The 24,514-nt window shown below is 43.6% G+C and overlaps 1 protein-coding gene and 1 long non-coding RNA gene across 4 annotated transcripts in view; one reads left to right on the top strand and one right to left on the bottom strand.

Moving 5' to 3' along the window:
- Window positions 1–1,693: 1,693 nt before the first annotated feature.
- LOC109434652 (uncharacterized) lies at window positions 1,694–18,048 on the bottom strand. The gene is made up of 3 exons (XR_002135847.2): window positions 17,899–18,048; window positions 14,916–15,057; window positions 1,694–2,273 (listed from the first exon to the last, which is right to left on the bottom strand). It is a non-coding gene; the product is annotated as an uncharacterized LOC109434652 (long non-coding RNA).
- The window catches only part of BAALC (BAALC binder of MAP3K1 and KLF4), an 80,205-nt gene continuing 72,182 nt past the window's right edge, over window positions 16,492–24,514 (top strand). Inside the window, exon 1 of one of the 3 annotated variants that reach the window (XR_012490669.1) lies at window positions 16,492–17,100. Coding sequence is in view for 1 of the 3 variants with exons in the window: in XM_019711793.2 (XP_019567352.1) it covers window positions 16,941–17,100 (160 nt within the window). In the remaining 2 variants the exon portion in view is untranslated. The remainder of the gene's footprint in view (window positions 17,101–24,514) is intronic. The other 2 variants (XM_019711793.2, XR_012490668.1) reach the window with 2 other exon arrangements.

Here is a 24,514-nt window from a genome sequence, read left to right as displayed (position 1 = left end):
GCAATGGCTCCAGGGCTCAGGGGCTGGAAAGACCAAGGTCCTGCTGTGTTCAGACAGGAGGCCAACAGCACCCAAGGCGACTCAGTCCCTATTGTCTGGCTGGCATTAGGGGGTGCTATCTTTTTAGCTATTTTCTTAGTTTTGCTTTAGCCTTCTATGGATGGGCCTGCTGTGTTCATATTGCGATGAATAGACAGCAACAGCTACAGGAATGTGATTGTGGAAAGGAAAGCTGGGTCTGTGTGCCTAGTTTTCCCTCGGTGGGGACTGAGTGTTAATGCAGATTCCCAGATTCAACCCTCAGAGCCCAGGCTTAGTAGGTGTGGAATGGGACCCAGTAATGAGCATTTTAGTAAGCATTCAGGTGATGGTGGTACGCGTGTTCCAAAGGGCAGACTTGGCAAAGCAACACATAGGTTTTAATCTCCTTTTCTTATCTTTTCTTTAGAATGTGTCTGCTGACTCTCACTCATAGTGGTGTAGCCCTCCTAGACCTGCTGGTCTCTGAGGGTGTGGTCATATTCCTCAGACCTTTATCTGTGGGAATCTTTCAGACTTAAATTGAGGGTGCTCTCTTCAGGGAAGATACGCATCTGCTTCTGCCAAGAGCCAGGGGGCATTGCCATCAAGGAACCACTTAGACATTTTCCAGAGTTCTGGCTTAACGGAAGGGTTGAAGGTTTGGCTCCCCCTGCTGGCCCAATGGTATGTGGATTTTGCCCCGGCTGCCAGGGCACTTCTGTTCCTCCCTGTTTGATCGCTACTTCCAGCTCTATTTCCACTTATAGTTTGCTTCTTTTTGTGGGCAGGGGTCCCTTGATAATCTCCCCTATTTCCTATAAGCCCAAGATTGTATCAGTAAGGATGCTTTATCTGGGAGGTAGTTGCTTTGCAGCAGGAGAAGGTCCACTAGAATATTAAATCCAACATGTTACCTGTGGAAGTCTTTTTGTTTTCAAATGTAGATGTTCTTATTTCTGTGAGACAAAAGAGGAATACATCCACTGAGGGAGAGTGATCCATCAAGCAGAGGCAATTTGGCATTCCACAGCCATCACAGGAGGGTTGAAAGAACATGTCTGTTGTAGTCAGTGTGTTACTTCTCATGGAATTGCTAGTGTATTGCATTGTGCTCTGCTCTGGGTGTTGTGAGGCCTGGTGAGACAAGAAGCAGGGTCATGACCAAGCCTACACGTCTATTCGTGTCTGCACCTATTTTTTCTTCCCTCTTTTTTCAGTGAAGGAGGTGCTTCTTCCATATCAAAGTCCATCCCCACCTGGTGGGTTTTGGATCCCATCCTCTAATCTTCTCAAGGACTTTGCTCCCTTCGGAATCCGCCCTCTGCTGCCCCAGGTAGACAATTCTCATCCCCAAACGTACTCTATTTCCCATCTTTAAAAAATCCACCCTTGACCCCAGCTACCCTAACTCGCCTTTCTATTCTTCTTTAGAACCATCACAAATATCACAAAATATTTGTCTATGCATGCCACCTTCGCTTCTTCACTTTCCATTTACCCTTGTTTTTATTTGGTTTCTATTTTTAGTGAGGTGATTCACACACGTATTTTAAAGAGTCAAGCAGTTCTATAAGATTGGTGAAACCAGTAGTCCCCTGCTCTGCTTCCCCATCAGACAACAACTTATGACTCCTTTTGCTGATTTTTTTTTTTAACATTAGCTCTTGTTTTTAAATAAAATGCTAGTATTATGCTACTTCTTGATCCCTCAGTTTTAAGCCGTATTTACTGTCTTCCTCTTAGAGAGAATGAGAATTCAACTCACATCCTTTCCTGTTCCCATAGCTCACACATATACTCTTCCCATCCCTTTACCCTTCCTGACATCAGAGTAAGGATCGGTTACATCATAATTTTGCTTAGTTCAAAAATCAGTGCTTGCTTTATTGTGATTATGTAGTGATACTGAGAGCTGAGCCATGTAGTAAATCTAGATTATTTTTTCTTTCTTACACAATTTTTAATTTTCCTTGGGAATAACTTTTTTATTTGCTTAGTTTCTATGTTCTTATCACCAGTTCAACTTCAAAGTGTCATTAATCAACTCTCCTCTCAAAATGTTTCGATTTAGCTGTCAGTTTTATCCTTTTGAAGAACGTTCTTTCAGAGTCTTCAGACCTTTTCCAATTGAGATCTTCTCCTGTCTACCCTCCAGACCTGCTGTAGCATTTTCTTAGGAGGTCCCTTCACCCTCTTCCTGGGGATTCTCTTCATCTTCTTTCTGGGTCCTGACTCCAAACTCTTTTTCTTTCCTGTTTTGGAAAGAAAAATAACATCTTCTAGTTATTTCTTGAGAAAAGTATACAAGAGGTAAATTTTTTGAGACCTTACAAGTCAAACTTCCTTTATTTTAACTTTTTACTTAATTAATGGTTGGGCTGGGAATTTAAAAAATAATCTAAGTTGAAAATAACTTCTTTAGAATTTTGAAAGCAATGTTCCACTGTGTTCTAGCTTCTAGTGTTATGATAGAAAAGTCCAAAGATGTTCTGACTCTTTTTTTAAAATAATTTTTTAATTACTGTTGACATACATTATTATATTAGTTTCAAGTGTACAACATTGTGGTTAGACATTTACATAATTTCCGAAGTGACCTTGATAAATCTAGTACCCATCTGACACCATACATAGCTATTACAATGTTATTGACTATATTCCCTATGCTGTACTTTACATCCACATGACTATTTTGTAACTACGAATTTGTTCTTCTTAATCCCTTCACCTTTTTCACCCATTCCCCCCAACACCCTCTCATACAGCAATCACCAAAATGTTTTCTGCATCTATGAGTTCGTTTCTGTTTTGTTTGTTCAATTGTCCTTTAGATTCCACATATAAATGAAATCATATGACATTTGTCTTTCTCTTCCTGACTTACTCCACTCAGCACAATACTCTCTAGGTCCATCCATGGTCTTGCAGATGGCAAGATTTCATTGTTTTTTTTATGGCTGAGTATATTCCATTATATATATGTACCACCTCTTTTTTATCCGTTCATCCATTGATGGACACCCAGGTTTCCTCCATATCTTGATTATTGTAAATAATGCTGCAGTGAACACATGGATGTACATGTCCCTTCAAAGTAGTGTTTTGGGTTTCCGTGGGTAAATACCAAGAAGGGGGATTATTGAGTCCTTCTTTGTCTCTTGTTATAGCCTTTGTTTTAAAGTCCATTTTGTCTGGTATAAGTATTACTACCCCAGTTTTTCTCTTTTTTTTCATTTTCATGAAATATCTTTTTCCATCACTTTACTTCCAGTCTCTGTGTGTCTTTCAATCTGAAGTAAGTCTCTTTTAGGCAGCATATATAAGAATCTTCTTTTTTTATTCTTTCAGCTACACTATGTCTTTCAATTGGAGCTTTAATCCATTTAATCCAATTATTGATAGATATGTAGTTATTGCCATTTAATTATTCATTTTTTTAAATCTTTTTGTGTTTTCCTTCTTCTTGAAGAAGTCCCTTTAACATCTCTTGTAATACGGGTTTGGTGGTGATGAACTCCTTTAGCGTTTCCTTATCTGGGAAGCTCTTTATCCTTTAATTCTAAATGACAACTTTGCTGGGTAGAGTAATCTTGGTTATAGGTCCTTGCTTTTCACCACTTTGAATATTTTGTGCCAACCCCTTCTGGCCTGCAAAGTTTCTATTGAGAAATCAGCTGACAGTCTTATGGGGGCTCTAACTGCTAACTGCTCTGTTGATGTGGGCTTTATTGGGTTCATCTTATTTGGGACTCTGTGCTTCCTGAATTTGTATGTCTACTTCCTTCACCAAGTTAGGGAAGTTTCCTGTCATTATTTCTTCAAATAGATTTTCAATTCTTTGCTCTCTCTCTTTTTCTGATTGGGCATTTTCTGCTACTTTACCTTCCAAATCACTGATTCTATCCTCTGCTACATCTAATCTACTGTTGATTCCCTCTAATGTATTCTTATTTCTTTATTGTATACTTTATTTCTGACTGTTTTTTTTAAATGATTTCTACCTCCATTTTTATATTTCCTATCTTTTTGTTGAAGTTCTCCCTGAGATCACTGAGCATCCTTATAACCAGTGTTGTGAATTCTGCATCTGGTAGTTTGCTTGTCTCCATTTTGTTTAGTTCTTTTTCTAGAGCTTTTTTCTGTTCTTTCATTTGGACCATGTTTCTCTATCTCCCATTTTGACTGCTTCCTTGTGTTTGTTTTTATGCATTATGTAGAGCTGCTATGCCTCCCAGTCTTGGTAGAGTGGCCTTATGTAGTAGGTGTGCTGTAAGGCCCAGTGGTGCAGTCTCCCTGGTCACCTGAGCTGGGTGCTGCAGCTGTGTCCCTTGTGTAGATTGTGTGTGCCCTCCTGTTGAGCCTTGGTTGCTGTCTGTATGTCAGTGAGAGGGATTGACCCTCAGGGTGGTTGGTTGTGAGGACTAGCCTTGACTACAGTGGAGGAGCTGCTATACAGGGGCTAATCCTACAGAGCAGGATTCTGTTTTGCAGGGCTCTGGTGCCTGCCCATTCAGCCTTTTCAGTGTATTATCCATGGAGGCAGCCAGGTGGTGCTCCAGCTCATTTCAAAGCCAGCCACCAGGACTGCTGTCCCCAGTGCCTCCTGGGAAGGACCCCACTGCTAGCCAAGTTCAGCCACTGCCTGTGCCTTGCCTAGGCGTACCTAGCATGAGCCACAATGTGATCTGCAAATGGCCACCACCTGCACTGGGCTTCGACGTGCCTGGGAGAGGCTAAGCTGAGAACCAAGACCAGCTGCCACTAGTGCCAGGCTTGGGGCTGCTCAGCAAGAGGTCTGGGGCATGCTGAGGCCAGATGCTGCTTGTTTGGGGTTTTTAACCTTTGAGAGATTTTAGGAAAGTCCACAGCCTGAGCCAAGACAGGCTGTTTGTGTGGAAAGCCATGGGAAGTAGCATGGGTGGGCCTGCAAATTGGGTGGGGCGGGGAGTCTCAAGGAACCACCAGGGCAGGACAATGGGTGTTAGCCAGGTGAGTGGAGACTCAGATATGGTGGCTGCCTGCGGCTGCATGCTGGGTTTGGTGGGGCAGGGCTCAACAAAGAAACAATGGCTTCTGCCAGCACTTGTCTGGGAGGAAGCTGCTCCTCCAGCCTTCGATCTGCAGCCAGACAATTCAGCTCCTCCCTGTATGTCCCTGATGCCTTTGGAGCTGCTGTCCCAGCACTGGAGCTCAGAGCAATGAGTCTGTCAGTGAGTAAGTCCATGCACAGGCCCTTTAAGAGGAATGCCTGAGAGTCCAGCTGCCCTCTGTCTCATTTAGCCACAATCTCCACTGGTTTTTACCACCAGAAATTGTGGGGACTTCTCTCCCAGCACTGTAACCCTGGGTTGGGGAGACTGGTGTGGACCTGGGACCTCTCACTCCTCAGAGAGAACCTCTGCAGCTGAGATATCCTTCCTGATTTTTAACTACCACACGTGGGTGTGGGACCAGTCCATTCAATGTCTCTGCCCCTCCTACCAGTCTTGACATGGCTTCTTCTGTATTTTCTTAGTTATAGGACTTCTGTTCAGCTAGACTTTAGGTGATTCTCAATGATAGTTGTTCTGTAGTTTAATTGTAATTCTGATGTCATTGTATAGGAGGTGGGCACAGAATTGACCTACTCCATCATATTGACCAGAAATCGACACTCTGATTCTTAATCCTCTGAATGTCACCTATTTTTCTCTTTGGAAGCCTATAGTATCTACTCTGTTCCCATAATTCTGAAATGTTGCAATGACGTATTCTAAGATAGATTTACCTTCATCCATTTTCATAGTTCAATTCTAGATACTTTTCTTGAATTACTTCATTGATGATTTCCTCCTTTTCTTATGTCTTTCTGGAACACCTATTATTTGGGTGTTGGACCTTCTAGACAGATTCTCTAATTTCCTTATGTCTTGTCTCCTATATTCCATCTTTTTGGCTTTTTTGCCTCAGTTTTATTTTTCTGGCCCTCCTACTGAGTTTTTTATTTTTTATTTTTTCTGCCATTAAATAGTTAATTTCCAAGGGATTTTGGTGTTGTTGTTTGTTCTCTGCAGGTCCTATTTTACTTGCATTCTGTTTCTTTACCCCCCCCCCCAATATCTCCTTTAATCTCTCTGAGGATATTAAATATACATAATTTGTATAGTCTCTGTTATCTCCAAGTAGCTTTTTCATATTAAAATCTTTCTTCAGATACCTTGTAATAGTTGCTGTCTGCTTACAATTGACAGTGGGGACTAAAAAGATGTCTTAAAGCTTTGTTAACATGAGAGGAGCTTATCAATTGTGAGCTTTTCATGAGGGCAATTTGGCTGGGCTGTTTCCTTGGGTAACCCTCATATAAGTATTTTTCCTCTGGACTGTTTAGTTTCCCAAGAGAATCCTCTCTGCCTGTGTTCTGGAAAGTGAGGCAGGGAAGAAGCTTCTCAGCACAGGTAAGCATACAGTCTCTTAATCTTCCCATTTGGCATTCCCATCTAGGACCTCATTGTTTTATAATTCTAGAGAATAAATTCAGTCTTCTGATAGATGGGATAGAGCAGTTAAAAGACTCTTCAGAACATGGTGGAGGTTCTGCAGATAGGATTACTTTTTAAACTGCATTCAACCATTTTTTTCTTGTTTTAATGCTAATTCCCATCCGCCTTGCCTCACCTCCACTTTTAAAGTTTCCCTCCACTTCTAAAGCTTCCTGATGCCACCAATCCCTGAGACTTTGAAGGTGTAAATTGTGTTGGTTTTAAGTTCCCTCACTACTGATTTAGGAATCAGCTGTCTTCAGGCTGCTAAATCAGTTAAAATTTAACTAAATGATTTCCAGCTCTCAAAATTTTGTCGTTGTTTTGTCCTCTCTCCTTCTTACCATCCTTATAGATTTATGTAAAAGACAATCACTTTATTGTTGTTTTTGTGGGATTTTAAGAAGGAGTAAAATTAGATGCATGTGTTCACTCACTCATTAACCTACTTACTCTGGCTCTGATTCCGCTGATATCACTCTCACCAAGTCACCAGTGACCTCCATGTTCTCAAGTCTAACAGGCTATGTTTCATTTTTCACTTATACAACCCCTCAGCAGCCTTAGTCAAAACCAAATACTTTCTTCTTGGCAGAATCTCTTTTCCTGGCTTCTGGAACAACACACCTGTTTGGTGTTCTGGTTTCCTACTTCTCTGATTTCCTCTTCTCAGTTTCCTTCTGTAGTTCATTTTCCTCTATCCATTCTCTAAAGAGTGGTTTCCTCAGGGCTTGATCGTAGGCCATCCCCTTTTCTCTCTCTCTACACTTACTACTTTCTCCTTAGGGAATCTCACACTTTTGTTCATGGCACCAACACCAACTTTGCTTTGATTTCCCATCTTCTCTATCCAATTGCCTACTTATCTCCCTGGCATGATTAACTTCAAAGTATCCAAAACAGAACTCTTTCTTTGGGAGAATTTTTATTTAGTGATTCAATTTCCTTACTAGTGATTGGTCTATTCAGATTTTCTATTTCTTCCTGATTCAGCCTTGGTAGATTGTATGTTTCTAAGAATTTTTCCATTTCTTCTAGGTTGTCCAGTTTGTTGGTGCATAGTTTTTTCTAGTAGCCTCCTATGATCCTTCCTTTTTCTGTGGGATCAGTTGTAATGTCTCCTTTTTCGTCTATAATTTTGTTGATTGACAAAACAGAACTCCTGCTTTTTTTCTCTAAATTTATTCCTCATCAAGCCTCCCTCAACTACCCAGATATGCAAGCATAAAACAGAGAGCCATTCTTGTTTTCTCTCTCTTCCTTATCCCCGACATCCAAAACATCAGCCAGCCTTCTTGACTCTACCTCTGTAATGTGTCTCCATTCTATTTTCTCCATCTTCACTGCCACCACCTTAGTCTATAAGCCACTATCATCTCTTGCCTTCACTATCGCAACAGTCTCCAAATTTTTTTCTTGGCTCCCTAAAGTTCATCCCCCACACAAATGATCTTTTAAAAACTGAACACCAGATTATTCTCTCTTCTGCTATAAATACTTTTCATTGCTCTTAAAACAAAATCCAAACTTGTTACCATGGTCTACACCAGACACCATGGCTTCCTACTGGGTATCCTTGTTATTTCCCTGGGTTCCACCACCTCTGGGTACCCCAGTTCCCGCTAGGACATGGAGCCCTAGAGGTGCCAAAGCACAGATCTCTCCTGTTTTTGTGTATGTTTTATGTGGTTAACAGAGAGCCAAGGGAGTGAAATTTATGCCCTAATAAACAAACAGCTTCGAGTGAAACTCTTTTCTAGTTTTGCTTACAGCTTCCTCCTTTTTATAAGATTTGGACACAAGTTCACAGAAGAAGAGAGTTTGGGAGGCTGGGGGCATGAATGGGGCAGGAGGTAAATCTGAATAACAGCACTGGGTGGCACTAAAATCAATCCCTCTTTCCGACAATTAAGACCTTTCCCCAAATCTTCCTCCCAAGAGGCTTTTCAGTCTCTCAAGCAAATAGAGCCCACCCAAGCCTTTGTCTAGATAGGTTTAGGTACCACCACCTACTTTTCTTTAATTCTCTAATTGTCCCCTTTTGTCCCCCTAGAATGTCTGCATATATTCTTGAGGGACCAAAAGAGATACACTGTTCTCTTTATGGGACTTATTCAGTAAGGTGCTTTTTTTTTTTTTTTTTTTAATGAGCCTAAAGTTTTGTTCTTATTTGAGATGCTTTGGTAAGTGTGAAACCACCTGTTTTCTGATGTGTGAGATAGTATCAATTCTCTGAGATTCATAAGTGAGTTGCTTGCTGGTAGCTGAAAACTTGAAATGCACATCAGCTAATTCAATGTTATGAAAGAATCTATCAGGAGGTTAAAATCAACAATGCAAATAATTCAAACGTTCTACCAGCCCACACAATTTTCAGTAGCTCATTTCTCCCCAGTGCTGCCAGGATAACATCCTATACAAACAACATAAGTAATAAACAGAATCAAATCATTATTCTTATATTCATGCTATTCCCTGGATTTAGTCATATATTTATGAGGGAGTTCAAAACTGCGGAGGGAGTATTTTTCACCTCATTTCCAATAACTGTTCTATTTTTCTCAATTCGGAAAAGGATTACTCACAGCATAGACACTGCTTGGAACCGGAAAATTTCTCCCAAGCCCTTAATAATCTTCATGCTTCTTGCCCTGAAGAGTAGGAGAGCACATGGAGCTTTCCCACAATGGGTTTGCCCTTGGAGAAGACCTCATGGGCTCTCCATTTGGGTCCGAGACATGTGCAGCCACTTAAATGTTTGCAAGTAACCAGCCCCATGGGAACAGCTTCAAGTGGAAGATTGGCATTATCATCAATGTGTGGCCTTTGGTGTCATACAGACCTGGGTTTAAATCCTGGCTTTGGTGTTATGGTTGACATTGGACAAGTCACTTAACCTCCCTAAGTCTCAGTGTTCTCATTATGAAAATGGGGCTTTTCATAGCATCTTCCTCCTATAGTTACTGTGAGGATTAAGTGAGCTAATCCATGTTCAAAGTGCTTATTATACAGAGGCTGAGACATATAAGTACTCCCTAAATCTTAACTACTATTAGTCGTAGGAGCTGGGTGGAGGACCGCTACCCGTTCCAGCCTGGGAAGCCTGTCTGCATGTACCAAAGGTCCAGCTGATCCACTGTTTACCAGACAGGTTGTCCTTGCAGTATGTCTCCAGTTGGTTTCCACGGTTGCCCCTGGATACAAAATGCAGCTACAAATGTTCAGAAACCTGATCCTGCCCATGAACCCATGAGTTCTGCTTTCCTGGCCAGAGGTGGGGATACCAAGGAAGGGAAAGGCATCTCCATACTTGTAGCCCCACTAGGGGTGAACTAGCTTGTCCCCATTCTTTATCTTGCTCTGAGGATGCCAGGGCTTTAAGGACATTGTGAGAGAGCAGGTAAGGGTGGCCCTACTGTGCTAGGGGCAGGACCGAAAGAAGACCCGGTTGTCCCAGTCAGTCAAGGAATAACAATGGCATGAATAAGACATTTTTAAAGATTAGAATAATAACTACCATTTACTGAATACTTGCCATGTGTTAGGAATGTGTTCAGAACTTTCCATGCACTGGGAAGCAAGAACATGCCCATTTCCATGTCATAGATAAGACAGAGGCCCTGAACAGTGTCTTACAGCAAGCATCAGAGCCAGAATTTGGACACAGGCTTGTTTGAGGGGGAAAAATGCAAAAAACATTCTCAATCCTTGGTTTAATTACACCCAATTATAGGCAGAGTTAGATCAGCCCCCTCTAATAGGCTGTGCATCAGGAGCTTCATGCATATGGAAAATACCCACCTGCAAAATGCCACATGGGCACCTTGGCTTCTTTTCCATAAGCTCCTGAGCTGCCAGCTCTCTCAGGACGCAGCGTTTTCACTGGGTAATTACCGATGAAAGACCTGGTTGTCTGCCCTGCTCATTTTTTTCCTTCCCCCTATTTACTATAATCAGGAAGTCATGTTTTTCATTTAGGATAAGGCAATTACTTTTCTGTTGACTGAAGACTGCAGAAAGCAGACTGAGCTTCATTTCCACAATCATTTACAGGGACCAGACTGAGAGATGGCCTGACTTCCCGGTGTCTCACCACCTCTGGTCATACCTATACCTTATCTGATGAAGAAATAAATCACAGTACCAATAGCCAAAATGGCACCGCCAGTGTAAATGACTGACGTCCTTTTTCCTTTATCTGGGAAATGATGAATAAAAGTCACCATTTGTTCCCCTGAGCTTCACTGTGGTGTGATCTAACTTTAGACATAAATATAGTTAACAACCTGCCCCACCCTAGGAGCAATACAATAAACATGAAAATAAATTTGTATTTTTTTCACTTGCCTGGGACTCATTTTTATTTGCTCTGACTGAATAGGCAAGCAACTCTTTGCAAAAGGAAATGAGTAAGATGCATCACATCTCTTTACGGATTGAAGGTCCAGGTTAACTGGCATATAATTAAGCAAACAGCAAACAAACAGTTGTCTAAAAGTGCTTTCTTTTCTTTCAGAGAAAGAATCTCAATTATCTGGCCTACTTTTGGCTACATGAACTTTTCTGAGAACCTTCAAAAGCCCCAGGAAACAGTTTGCTTCAATGCGCCTGGCCATGGTCAGAGCTGAGGAGAACATTCTGTCCCACATCTTGAGCTTTGCCTTAGAAACCCAAGCCCTGCGCTCTTGGGTTCCTGGCACTGCAAACTGTCAATCTTCTGCCAAAAGCATGAGCCCAAATCTATTCTATCTATTTCAGTTCTTCTCTTTTCATCAGATTATATTCTTACAGGTGCCTGCCGATTCTCAAACTACTCTTCAGATTCACATGTCAAATCTTCATGGGTTCAAGGTGAAGGTACAGTCAGAGAGAACTGATGCATGGGAATGGGACCACTGGTCTTAAATTAACATTATAGGAGGCATTATTCATATCCATAGAAAATGATCTTTCTCCAAACTCAGGAAGAAGTTAACAATCTACCTGCCCTTCCTTGGTTCTGAAAAGAAGACTTCGTACCTGTGGACTAAGAGATCGAGGCTGTAATAATTCTTTCCCTGACATTTAGAGTAACCTTTGAAAATTACTCAAGCTTTCCCTGTTCCAGGTATAGAGGAAGTGCAGAGGACAGTATTATTAATTCATCCAGTGCAATGTTAGAGGACATAGATAATGATGGCTCTAAAGGTCTTTAAGAATATGTAATGCTATGTGCATGTTTTATCAAAAACTTCTCTGGGTTTTCAGAATTCTCTTTGGAATTAGTTCTGTGGGTCATCTTTAATTCAGTCCCTTTTTCTTCTAACTATTACAACCTACAATTTGAAGTTGTTCTGTCATTTAAAAAAATTACCCATCTACCTCATCATCACCAGATTTCCTCTCCAGGCCATTTCCAGTAGAACGTGGCTCATATTCCCTTGTGAGCGAACAAATCATTTATTCATTGCATCTTATCAATGAAAGGAAGTATAATGAAACCAGAAACTTGGAAACATCAGCAACTGCTGAGTCCTGGATTTTCATTTGGGTGTGATAATGTGCCACAGGACGTTAATCCAGGTACTGAAATAGATTCTGCAGGCACTGAAAGAACTTGTTGAATCTCTTTAGGATTAACCCAAAGGAGGTGAACTCTCGTCTCATGAGAATTATTTGGTTCAAAGATTAGTGGAGGGAGAATTTACAGTGTTTAGTTTCACATTTAAATTTTATTTCCTATATAAATATTTTGTGGTAACATATTTAATTTCTTTCTTTCTTTTGTGAAAAATTTCCTTTTTCACCTTTTCTAATTTCTTGAACCAAGTCAAAAACTCATTTATCCGCTTGCCATTTCACTATGTCAGTTTCTCTTGTTTATCCTGTCTGTATCACCTGAATTCCAGGTATACCATACCTTTCCCCCACAGGATGGAATCATTCTTCAAAGGTAAGAGATGCATAAATGGGCCTGTGTTAAATGACACTTGCTGCTTTTCTTAACCTAGCTGTGGGGAGTGGAATCAGATTTTGAGCTTTGGGGTGCTAACTTCGAGCTCTCTGCCTTTACCACAAATTTGTAAAATTACAATTTGTAGATCAATGAGGATGTGGCAGCTAGCCAGGACTGGGGACTGGGAGGGATACTCAGTGGAAATTGCTTAAAAATCCTCCAGAGGGAGGACACAGGACTACGGTTCCTGTTTGTTCACTGAACCTGGATTGGTGGGGTTCCTGCTGAGGTTTGGCATTCAGGACTAAAGAGACTTATCTTGGGTCTGTACCCTGTCGGCCAGAATTATTGCTGCTATTGCTACTCATTTGTATTACTGTTTCACTTGGAAAAACTGAAACTTGTAAGGCAGTGAATCTATTATCTTTGCTCTTTTTCCGATGACTGATCCTAATGGCAGGTTTAGGGTACTGCAGAGTGCCTGTACTGTCCTGGATGCTGTTTCATCAGAGGTCACCTTTTTCCTGCTCACCATAGTTGCACAGAGCCCCTTGATGCTGGGCCACAGAAATAAGACCTACAGGTAGAATGGTTTGGGCCCTGAAGACCTCTGCTCCTGTTTCTGTTTCCATAGAAATGAGCCAGGGTTGTACTCATCATAAGGGGTCCTAAAACCACAGATAATATATATTTTGAGAATCCTGTCAGGTAACAAATACCACTCAGCAATAGCTTTTAAAGGCATAATCTACTGCATTGCTCTGGATGGCTTGGAGTAAGACTTTCCATTTCCCTGTTACAACTCTCCCCCTTTTAGAATAATTCTTTTTTTTTCTCTTGCTTTTAAACCTGATGAAAAAAGATGACCAATTCATGCCAGTTGAGTTACGGATTCTGAACAGACGGTTAAGATAATTGATAACACTTTACATATGTACGTTTAATTTATCACATTTATTCCTAAAGTTCTGGAAGAAAATTCAATACTGATTACAGAGTTATAATTAAAAGAGCACAGAGCCAGCAGTCAGAAGCTCTGAGCTCCTATTGAAACGTCAGCTCTATCAGGGATAACACCTTGCTCTGTGACTTTGGGTGACTCTACAAACCTCTCTGAGCTATGATTTCCTAATTGGTAAAAATGAAGGACTGGATCAGCTGATCTCTAAGTTTTCTTGGGTTCAAAATTTCTCTGAATTTATAGTGTCATGTAATAGCAAGAAGAAATTCTATGAAAAAATAGACGGTTGCTCTGTTGATAATGATTTTATATAGGAATGGTGGTAAGAAATGTATCTGTAGGAAGGTTGTCAGTAGTAACAACTAAGGGAAGGAAAAGGGAAGGTGGGAAAAGAAAAATCTACCATTTATCAAACTTCTGCTGTGTGCTAAGCAAATCCACAGACATGATTTCATGTGAAAAACACTGATTTCAGAGGTTTCCTCTTTAAAGGAGAGAGACACCAACGACTGTTGTTCCTTGTCCCAAAAGTGCAGCAATAGCTAACACTGATTGAGTGCTTTCTACGTGCCATGCACTCTTCCGAGCACTTGACACATCTTCACACAATTAATTATTCCTATTCACAGATGAGGAAACTGAGGCACGGGGACCTGGAGGATCTTTCAAAACGGAAGGTGGGCAATATTCTCATCCTTCAAGTCTTTGATGTACCTGAAGAAAGTGTTAAACAGTGGCTGGAATATCAAACTTGGAGTCAGATTCTGGGACACAGATAAGTTATTTTTATATGAAAGGGAATAAGACTCAGGATAGTAGCGATTGTGCTAGAAGAGGGGAAAGCAGCAGTGGGAAGATTGAGCACTAGAAAACCAAAACAGGAAAGGTCAAGATATTTGGAGAAAGAGACATTTATCAGGTATCTTTCATATGCTGATGCCTCCTAAAATTATTTTTCTAGTTGAGACCTCTCTTGAGTTCCAGACTTGGAACCATGTGATCAGGAAAACCAGCATCAATAAAGCTACTTTTGCTATATTCCAGTAACTAAGCTAAGTGCTTTACGTATGTGAACTCAAGTCTCACAGGCATCTGTGAGCAAGCAAAACAGTATTCCTCATCTGCCTGCCATCTCCAGACCTCTCCACCCTGATACACTACTGGTTTCCCTCTAGTATTCCTCTCCTCAGTAATTGGCAATCCTATCCACCCAACTCCTTGAATCATCCACCATCACTGCCTCTCTTCAGTAGCCACCCCATGGTCTCCCAGAACCCAGTCTGGCCTCTCTGCCCACCCTACTCCACTTACTTCCAGAGTCACACTTTGCTAATATAGATCTAATACTCGCAGTGTGTGGCTTAAAGCCCTCCCAGGTTTCCTACTGCTCTTAGGATAAGGTCCAAATCTCTTTCTATAGTCCTTTCCATGTATGGGCTCCTCCACTTCCTCTTATGCTCCCCTCATTTCCTTTGCTCACCGTGCTCCAGCTCCAGGGGCCTTCCTTCATTTCCAAGAACTCCTTGGCACCTTTCCAACTCAGGTACTCTTTCTGCTTGGACTGCTCTCCAGTGGTGACATCACAGAGTAGCTGGTTATGAAAGGAGCACATCACCCTAAAACTGAGGGAAGCAGAAGCTTCGTTAGAGAACTTGAGAATGCTCTGTCTCAGAAAGCGGGTTCTTCTTAAACAATAATAATCGGGGGTAAGAAAAAAGGGCACAGGGCATCTGAATTCCAGCGGGCTGGGGCAACTAGAAATTCTAGATAACTGCACCTCTGCCACCTCGCACAGCTGAACTGAGGTTGAGACCTGCTGCGGTTATCTTAAGAGGAGAAGTAAAGCCTGCAGGGGAAGGGCCAGCTTGAGCCCTGAGTAAGGAGCAGGGTCTGGGCTCAGCTTGAGCCCCTTGTCTTGGCTTAGTGAAACTTGACTCACTTCTGCCTTGTGGATTCTGATTTGTGCCTGCCAAAGGGATGTCTAGCAGCTCTGCCCCAAACTTGATCTTCTTTAGCCCGAATTGTAATCATTGAAGTAAATTGAATTACTACAAAGAATATTCTTCATGCTTCATTCAGTTGACGGCCTACTGTGTGCCAGGCAATGCCCTGAACTTGGCCTATCTACTGGATGCTACATACTAAATGTTATAGGCAATGAACTCTAGTCTACTTTCTATATATTATGTAAGATATCACGAGTACTAGATAGTCTGTACGCTTTGTAAGAAGTGTTAAACAGTACACACCGTGGTCTATGGACAATGGGTAATATACACAATATATTGTATGAGTATTATGTCTACTACCAGTGTTTTGCCATAATAGGTATTTAATAAATATGTGTTGAATGATTGAAAACTCATTCAACACCACGTTCTATTCTGGCAGAGCCTGGTCATTGAGGATTTATTCTTCCAACGCTTCTCCTTTCTTAGTCCTCACTTTAAGGGTGGTTTCCTTCTTTGATCACGTGTTCTGGCTTCTTTGGGACAGGTAAACTCATTTGCCCACCCAACTCTGAACTGAGTGTGCACCAGGAAATGAAAGGCTGACAGCTGGGTGGTGGACCCTGGAATGTCAAAGCTCTCAGTTAGGTTTGGAGGGAAGTCAACCATGCCCCTCAGCCCCACCCAGAGAGGGAGTTCGGATGTCACAACGTTCCTGGTCCTCTTGCTTTCTTGAGAACAAAGTTCAGATCACGAAGTGGCAAAACTGGACAGGGTGTTAGTGACAGGGTCTAGTCCGAGTCTCTCAGAAATCATAGGTCCCTCTCCCTACTCCCCAAATTAGCTAAGACAGGCATGGGCTCTGACTGCCCCTTAATTCTTAATGGCAATACTTTATCCTCAGTCTTCCAGCGTTGTCCCCAGCTTCACTGCTATTGAAACAGAAAGCACTGGGGTCCCTTCCTAAGTCCTTCAGTTCTCTTCAGGAAGGATGAATGGAACAAAGGAGGATGGAAGGAAGGAAGGAAGGAAGGAAGGAAGGAAGGAAGGAAGGAAGGAAGGAAAGAGGGAAGGAAGGAAGGAGGGAAGGAAGGAAAGACGAAAGGAGGGAGGGAGGGATGAATGGTTGAATGGGGGTGGTGATGGTGGGTGGATGGCTGCGCAACCGCCTGGGAGCGGTAACCGGGGCCCACCGTGCCAAACCCTTCGTTGGACCCCCCGCCCTCCTCCCATTCCTGGGCCGCGGCTCCTGCGCCCCCGGCCGGCTCGGGCACACTAAGGAAGGGTGCGAGGGAGAGGGAACTTGGGGCGGAGGGGTGGGCGGCTAGGGCGAGGGAAGGTGGGGAAGAGTGGTGGGTAAGGGGAGGGCTTTGGAGGCGGAGAAGCGGGGAGAGGGCACAGCGGAGGGGGCGGCTGGTACAGCGGGAGCTGGGCGTCTCGCTGCTGCGTGCACCGGCTCTGAGACCCGATGCCACCGCTGCCGCCTCGCCGCCCGGGGCTGAGCCGCCCGGGCTGAGCAGCCGCCGGAGCCGGGAACCGAGCGGCCACGCGGGAGGATGGGCTGCGGCGGGAGCCGGGCGGATGCCATCGAGCCCCGCTACTATGAGAGCTGGACCCGGGAGACCGAGTCCACCTGGCTAACCTACACTGACTCGGACACGCCGCCCAGCAACGCCGCCCCCGACAGCAGCCCCGAGGCGGGCGGCCTGCACGCGGGTGAGTGAGCCCGGCTCCTGCAGACAGAACCCCCTGGCGCTGGGAGGCCGGGGTCACAGGAGGGAAGCGGGAGGAATTGGGGGGGGGGAGGGGGCACGCCAGGGGCAGCGCAGTCCTCTAGAGAATTTGCAGGACGGTGCGGAGGGAAGGAGGGAGACAGACAGGAGCTGCCTGATGCTGGCAGACTGACAGACCCAGGCCCAGGGATCGGAGTCGACGAGGGACCCTTACAGAGGCTGAGCTGATAGCTGCCCCCCCATCCCCTTTTCCCCACTCCCCGGCCTCCGAGCCTTGGGAAAACCTAGCACTTTGCTTTCACCCGGGCTGGCTCACTGGCTGGGGCCCGATGCGGTGGGAGGACCCCCACCTGGCACTCACACCTATCCCTTAGCCCGCCCGTGCCCTGGCCCCCGGGTTCGTTCCGCCCCCCTTTGGTCCAAGTCCGCTGTCTAGCCTCCGGTACTCTGCTGGGGCACTTCTCCATCCACTGGCCACCTGGCCCCTCTCTCCCTGGACTTATAGACAGGGCACCTGACCCAGATTGTCTGAGTGTCGTTTTCCATGTGGTTTCCCCTCTTCTCCCTGCTGGGAAGGTGTTCCCTCGCTAGCTCTGAAAACTAGAATCCTTGTTGAGGGCAAAATAAATGCCGACTGGCCCAATACTAGTTCTGCACTTAAGCTTACTTTTCAAGCAGTTGTTTCATAGTGAAGGACTTCTCTCCCTACCCCCGGTGCCTCAATGTTTTATATGAGACAGGGCATAAAAGTGGATTAAGACTATGAATTAAATACTCTTACCTAGGTCATTACTCCTCCAGCAGAAATCTGATAGAAGGATATGCAAAGAACTTTTTGATCCAGTCACAAAATCAGATTTATTATTATTTTTTAGCAGATGCTAATAATTGTAGGATAGAGATGAAAACAGACTAACTGTTGCCACAGACTGACCTTTAATCATAAACCTGTTGGTGACGTTAAAAGACAAAGTCTCCCTACTTATTACAGGCATGTTGTCAAAAGCCAAATCAACACTTAGGTTAAAATGTTTTAACCATTTCCTGACCGCTTTATGTTGTTGGCATTTTTGAGTAATGAAATCTAAAGTAGAAAATGAGGTGAATTTGAAGTATAATGTATATTGTACGGAAGAGGAAATAAATGTGAATTACTCTCAAAAGATCAACAATCCAAAATCCATGCCTCTGAAATAAGAGCTGTCACTTTAAACTTCAGAATTGGTCTCTCCGTCTTTCAGGACCAAAGCTGGCTCCTTTTTCACATCAACTTTGTGATTCTCCCCCACTCTCACCTTTTTTAAAAGCAAGAAATATCAGTGAAAACTGTACAAGGCATAACACTGTCTTTGTCGCTAATTTTTTCTGACTCAGTAGCAATCAGAACGGTTATTTTGTGTTGCTGATGCTTTCAGCAAGTTTCCAAATGATGTGTTGGCTGAAGCCAATATCCGAATGAAGATAAAACGTAAGCCTTCAAAAGGAACTTGGTAAAATGTTAGATGTAACAGCCTTTCCCAGGGAGGTGTGTAACTCAGCAAAGGCCAGATTTGCACTCCAAAGAAATAAGGTTAAAAAGATCTAGCATGAAAAAGAACAAAGTACAGCGTCAGGGAATAAATATACAAGGTGAGTGTATGTGTACCTATTTATGGGTATGAGAGAGTTATTATGGGATGGTTAAATATATACATATTTATTCATTTCCAATTCTTATCCTTTTATTACCCTGTCATCCTGAGTCATAGCCCATCATGCATCATGAGATCTGGTTCCTGCAACAGGTGGGGCTTGGGACAAGTATACTCACTTGTGATGCCCTGCCAAATGTGGGACAGCCCTGCCAGACAGGGGGTCCTGAAGACCTGTGGGGAGAGGGACATTTCTGAAGATCAAGATGAAATCAAGGCTTCCCTGGGGGTGCAAGGCATTCTCTGAGGCCTTTATAAAAGTGGCTTGATTCCTGAGCAGTTTTCAGACTGGGAACTGACATCGTTAGTCAGAGTGGTCATTTGAGAAAACTACAAATCTCCTGGGCTTCAGCCACCCTGGGAAATTAGCCAGAGCTCTTTATTCTTTTCTTCTTCCCTGCTCTCCCTGCCTCACCCATCCCTGCCCATGCTGTACCCATGAACTCAGTGCCAGGCTTCTGGGGGGCATTACTGGCCCACAGTGACTGCATGGTGAGAGGAAGCTGGACTGCCATTTTTCCCCCATTTCCATCAACCCTTTTCTGTTGGGTGAGAACAGGAAAGGCTGGATTCAGGAGAGTCCAGATTGTAAAATCACAAAAATTTCTCATTGCTAGAATCCTAGAGCTAGAGAGGGTCTCTGGAGGTCACCCATTTAAGGCAGGTGGGACTCAGTTAAATTGCCCCAGTCTAGACAGACAGTCTTCATAGCTCTTGCTTACTCCCAGTTCTCCCTGTTTTCAAGGTGCTTTTCTTTCTGGGTCCCTGGTCACTCTCCTTCAGTGTCAAATCGAAGCCACTTTGCTTCTGGCCACCCTAACCTCAGGAGCTATGAGGATGGGGTAGACTCATCATCTCCTTGTCTTCTGTGCTAGCACTGTGGGGAGCACATGTGTGACCCCCGGTTGGGGTTTTGTGAAGGTTTTCTTGAATAGGCACTCTGTCTATTATCCTTCATACCTGTCACTTCTTCCTAGATTCCCTCCCCCTTTTCTCTCTTCATTGAAGTCCTTGCTGCTGAAGTTTTCCCACGTGAATCTGTTTAACCTAGATTCTTCAAAGTGCCATTCTAATCCCACAGCTTCTCTTTAAAAGTCCCTTCAATTTTACTCTACTCTGCTGAAACACCAGGCCCCGCCCAAAGATTCCATTTCTTCTGTAGTGCCCTTCCCACCTCAACACCACACCCATGTCTACCAAAAAGACCTGTTTAATCATCTCTGCTTGTAAATCTCACTTCATTTTCTCTTAGTCCAATCCAGATGGAGGGCATGTCACCTGACCGGTGTTCAGTAAATATTGGGAACAGGGGCCTGTTTTTTCTGACAGTCCCACAAAGGAAAGAGCTTCTGGCCTCCTCCTCCTTACTCAAAAAGTCATCCTGAGCATCTTTGGAGATCATTTCCACTAGCTAGCAGAATTCAATTAAGTTTTTAGATTTGGCTATGTAGGCTGGAATTAAAGACTTGACTGAAGCCACAGTATCTGATATTCATTGCTTCCCTGTGTCACCGAAGCCTGTCTCCCTGTCACAGGAGGAAATTAAATTGGTCTGACATGATTTAGTCCTCATAAAATCAGTTTGCTGGATTGATTTTTACTTCTGTTCTCTGATGGGAGTCTCCCCAGAAGAAATGGAAACTCTGAGGTTGCCATGCCCCCGCCTAGCTTAGCCATTCCATACGTGAATAGCTTCCTAGCTTCCCTTTGATTTAATCACAGGTCCCTCAACTACATCCTTAAACATCCCCTTTTGTACTGTTATTTTTTTTCCTCATTTCTCTAGAGAATAAAAGATTTCAAATCTCTCCAAAGTGCTTCTAGTTTATCGTTTTAAATTGCTATAATAATTGCTTTAGTAAATGCGACAGGAAGATTGTGGCATTAGAGACTCACAGCAAAATGATTTACCTAAATAAATGGAAACGTGACAAATACAATGAAGAGCACTTACTAGTACCGTTAGCTGACATGTATTGATGACCTACCAAGGGCCAGGCACTGTAGCAGTGACTCTTTGTGTGCCACTTCATTCAATCCTCACAGCCTCCGGGATGAGATAGAAACTACTACTATCATCCCTCTTGTATAAGTGAGGGAATGAGGCTTAGACTGTGCAGTAACTTGTCCCAGGTCAGGACCAGAATCCAAAGCCCACACTCCTAAATACTGTCTTCCTGATTAATAGGTGATTAAGTCTAGAATTCTTGATTTTACAGTCGATGGGACTCGGAGTCTAATCTGATTTCGAGAGTCTAATCTGATCTCAAACAGCACAGTTTTCTTCTGAAGCATCCCTGACGATGGGATATCTCTTTTTTAAGGAAGGAGGCTTCCTCATACCTTTGTGATAAACTCTTTCTGCTGTCTCGTAATTTCTACCTGATGAACTCTGGACCCCTGGGATCAAGTCTGCACAGACGACTTTTTCAATATTTCAAAATTGCTGTTGCATCTCCTCTCACGATTGGTCCTCCAGATCCAACGCATGTAATTCCTTCAATTATTTCTCTGACCTCTGTGGACTTAACCATATTCCTCCAAACATACTGTTTGCTTTGTCAGAGCCCCTTTTGGTACGAGGGGACGTATGGACATATGGTTAGCTCCAAGCTACTGATGTCAGCTGAGCAGCATAAGGCAACATGAGGTATACACGATGTGGGTACTGAACGTCTCCTGGTGCAGGTAAAATCAGGTTAGGATTGGTTTATTTTCCTGGTGTTGTCGCCAATATTAACTCATGACTCACATTAAGATTGTGTTTAGTTAAAATCCTTAGATTTTTCTTTCTAGTCAAATTTAAGTTCTATGACATCAGGGACGTTGTCCGTGTTTCCACTGCTCGTATACCTAGCACTTGGAACAGTGACTGGAATACAAATGGCACTCAATAAATATTTGTTGAATGATTCCTCCCCACCTCCCCCATGAAACCTGCATTTGTACTATTGATTTCGGTAATCGAAATTTGGGATTTTTGTATGTATTCTCGTTAACGTTAATTTTGTTTGTTTCAGTTTCATGTTTAAACTTGCTGACCTCGATTCATTTTGATAGTGTCATGAAGACAATATTCTAGGTCTTTATTTCCCTATGTTGAGAGACTAAAGATAAAAGACATTTTGCTCCTTTGTTCATTCAATATACATTTGGCACAAAAATGAGTAAGCTGTGTTCCTTGACCTCCAAAGGTTATAATATAGGGGAGACAGACATAAAGGTGGACACATTGGAACAGCATGAGGGAAAGGGGTGGGAGGAGTGCAGGCAGGGAGCAGTTCTTTCCTTCCGCCTGGGGAGGGGCTTGTATGTGTACAGACCTCTGCAGGAGCCCAGCGAGGAAGTGGCCCTGTTCCTGCAGACCTCGACAGCCCTGAGCGGTGACAGAAGGCTATCCTGTTTCCTTCCCTGAGATGAGAGTACCTGTGGAGAGCCTACCTGGGGCTTCCTGATGACTAAGCCTCCTCCTTCCCCCAGCTCTTTCTATATACCTGTTACACGTGTGGTTATACTTTGAAATAATTACTGACTGTCATGCAGGGTGTCATGTGGGGTCTCTGGTCCCGCTCCCCACATAAGAACGCAGGATATGGTGAGGCCAAAAAGGAACACCCACGGAACCATAGATAGGGGAGTCATACCACTATATTCTCGCTGGTGGCATCCGCCTCTCTGCAATCCACAATCCACGCTCCGCCGTGCTAAATGCAGTCCGTGCTTGCCAGCCACCATTTTCTTGCTAGCCCCCATTTTGCTGCTAGTGTAGCCACAGCAGTTATATTAGTGGCCAATGGTTCACTGGTTACAGCTGATGGCCATCCAATCACAGTAGATGGCCATTTACTACCTGAGCCAGCACCTTTCCACGTGAGGCTGAGAGCCTAGAAACTGCACTCCTGGCTCTGTCCCCACACTGACTTATGTCTGCCCCTTGAGAAGGACAAGCTCTGCTATTTAGGTAAGGGGTCTTTCCGCCCACCATTGTATCCCTGAGCCCAATGCTGTGCCAGCTATAGTAGGACCTCAAGTGATTTCATTGAATGAATAAGTCTCCTAAAACTTCTGTGTGTCCATTTCTTTCTTTCCATAGTCCCCAGAGATGACGTTTTCTTTCCTCAAAAATTCCATCTCTTCCTCCTTTTTGGGTTCTTGTCTACCTGACTGGTTGCATGGTAAGAAAATATCCCCACCTCTCTACAGTCCCTTTTGCCAAACACAAGCCTCTTTGTTAAAAGGGTTGTTTTGCAAAAATCACTACGAAAAACAGAGACTTTCTAAAGGTTTTAGGAAGTCTCCTGTTTTCATGGCCCTTGTCTCCTGGGAAGACTAGGCTCACGTTCTGCCTCTGGCTCTCTTATGAGTCTGTGAGCTCTCCGCAGGGTTGCCTGGCATCTACCACACCTGTTTTGAATGATTGTACAAATGAAGAAGTGGGTGAATAATCCCACTACGCAAATTAAGTTTTGTCTGTCTGTCTTATACTCTCTTTCTGGAATTTTATCATAGATGATTTTGTGTTAGACATCGGAATTGTGTCTTCATTGGACACTAGATAAAGCTCTTCTGACTTGAACCAGAGATGAATTTAAGGTCTCATGCTTTGGCCTCAGTGGGAGGAAGATAGTCCCCTCTCAGTCGGCAAGGAGTCTTTTCCTGGCTTATGCTGCACTCAGCAATCCCTCCAGCTTGGGCACTGGAGGTCCCACCTTCGCCTTGGGGTCTGTGCCTCCGTGACTCACAGCACCTTCTTCCTGAGAAGGCTGTTCTGTCCTTTAGTGAAGTTGGGTGTCTGAACCCGTTATTCCTGGCTGATGGTGCCTGGGCTTTCATCCCAGGAGCTTTTCCGTGTCAGGCCCATGGCTTCTAGCCACTCTCAGGAGACTATTTGGCTTCTGTTGCAAATCCTATACCATCCAGGATTTCTACAGAAGTTCTCTGGCCAGTCTGAATGTCACCTTTGCTTCCATCTGTAGAGGAGCCTGGGTGGGTATGCCCTGAGCCACACTGGGGTATAGTCCCTTCCAGTTTAGCTAGTAGCAGCTTTCACCTCCTCACATGCTCTCCTCCCACTCTGCTCCCACCCAACCACCTCTAGCTCTCTGGAGATAAAACTCTTTTAGAATGTGGTTATGGGTTGAACTGTGCCCTACCCCCAAATTTATATGTTGAAGTCCTAACCCCCAGTGCATCAGAATATTACTTTATTTGGGGATAGGGTCTTTACAGAGGTAATCAAGTTAAAATGAGGTCCTTAGGGTGGGCCCTAATTCAGTATGACTGGTGTCCTTATAAAAAGGGGCAATTGGGACACAGATACACACAGGGAGATGTGAAGATGAAGGCAGAGATTGCAGTGATGCTTCTACAAGTGATGGAAAGCCAAAGGTTACCAGAAAACCATCAGAGGCATGGAATAGATTCTCTGTCACAGCTCCCAGAAGGAACCAATCATGCCCACGCCTTGATCTTGGACTTTTAGCCTCCAAATACGTGAGACAGTAAATTTCTGTTGTTTAAGTCTCCTGGTTTGTGGTACTTTGCTGCAACAGCCCTAGAAAACGAACATAAACATGTTTATGAGCACAAACACTGTGAACATTTCAAAATAATGAGAGGATTTCTGTTGTCACTACTTCACAGTTCCTTTTGTGATTGGGTCTATTTCCTTATCATTTAAATTGAAATAGCATTTATGAAGCATCT

Source organism: Rhinolophus sinicus, linkage group LG12, assembly GCF_036562045.2.
Source record: "Rhinolophus sinicus isolate RSC01 linkage group LG12, ASM3656204v1, whole genome shotgun sequence".
In the NCBI taxonomy this organism is placed as follows: domain Eukaryota; kingdom Metazoa; phylum Chordata; class Mammalia; order Chiroptera; family Rhinolophidae; genus Rhinolophus; species Rhinolophus sinicus.
The sequence above is the reverse complement of the archived record's forward strand: the minus strand, read 5'-3'. Positions and strand labels throughout refer to the sequence as shown.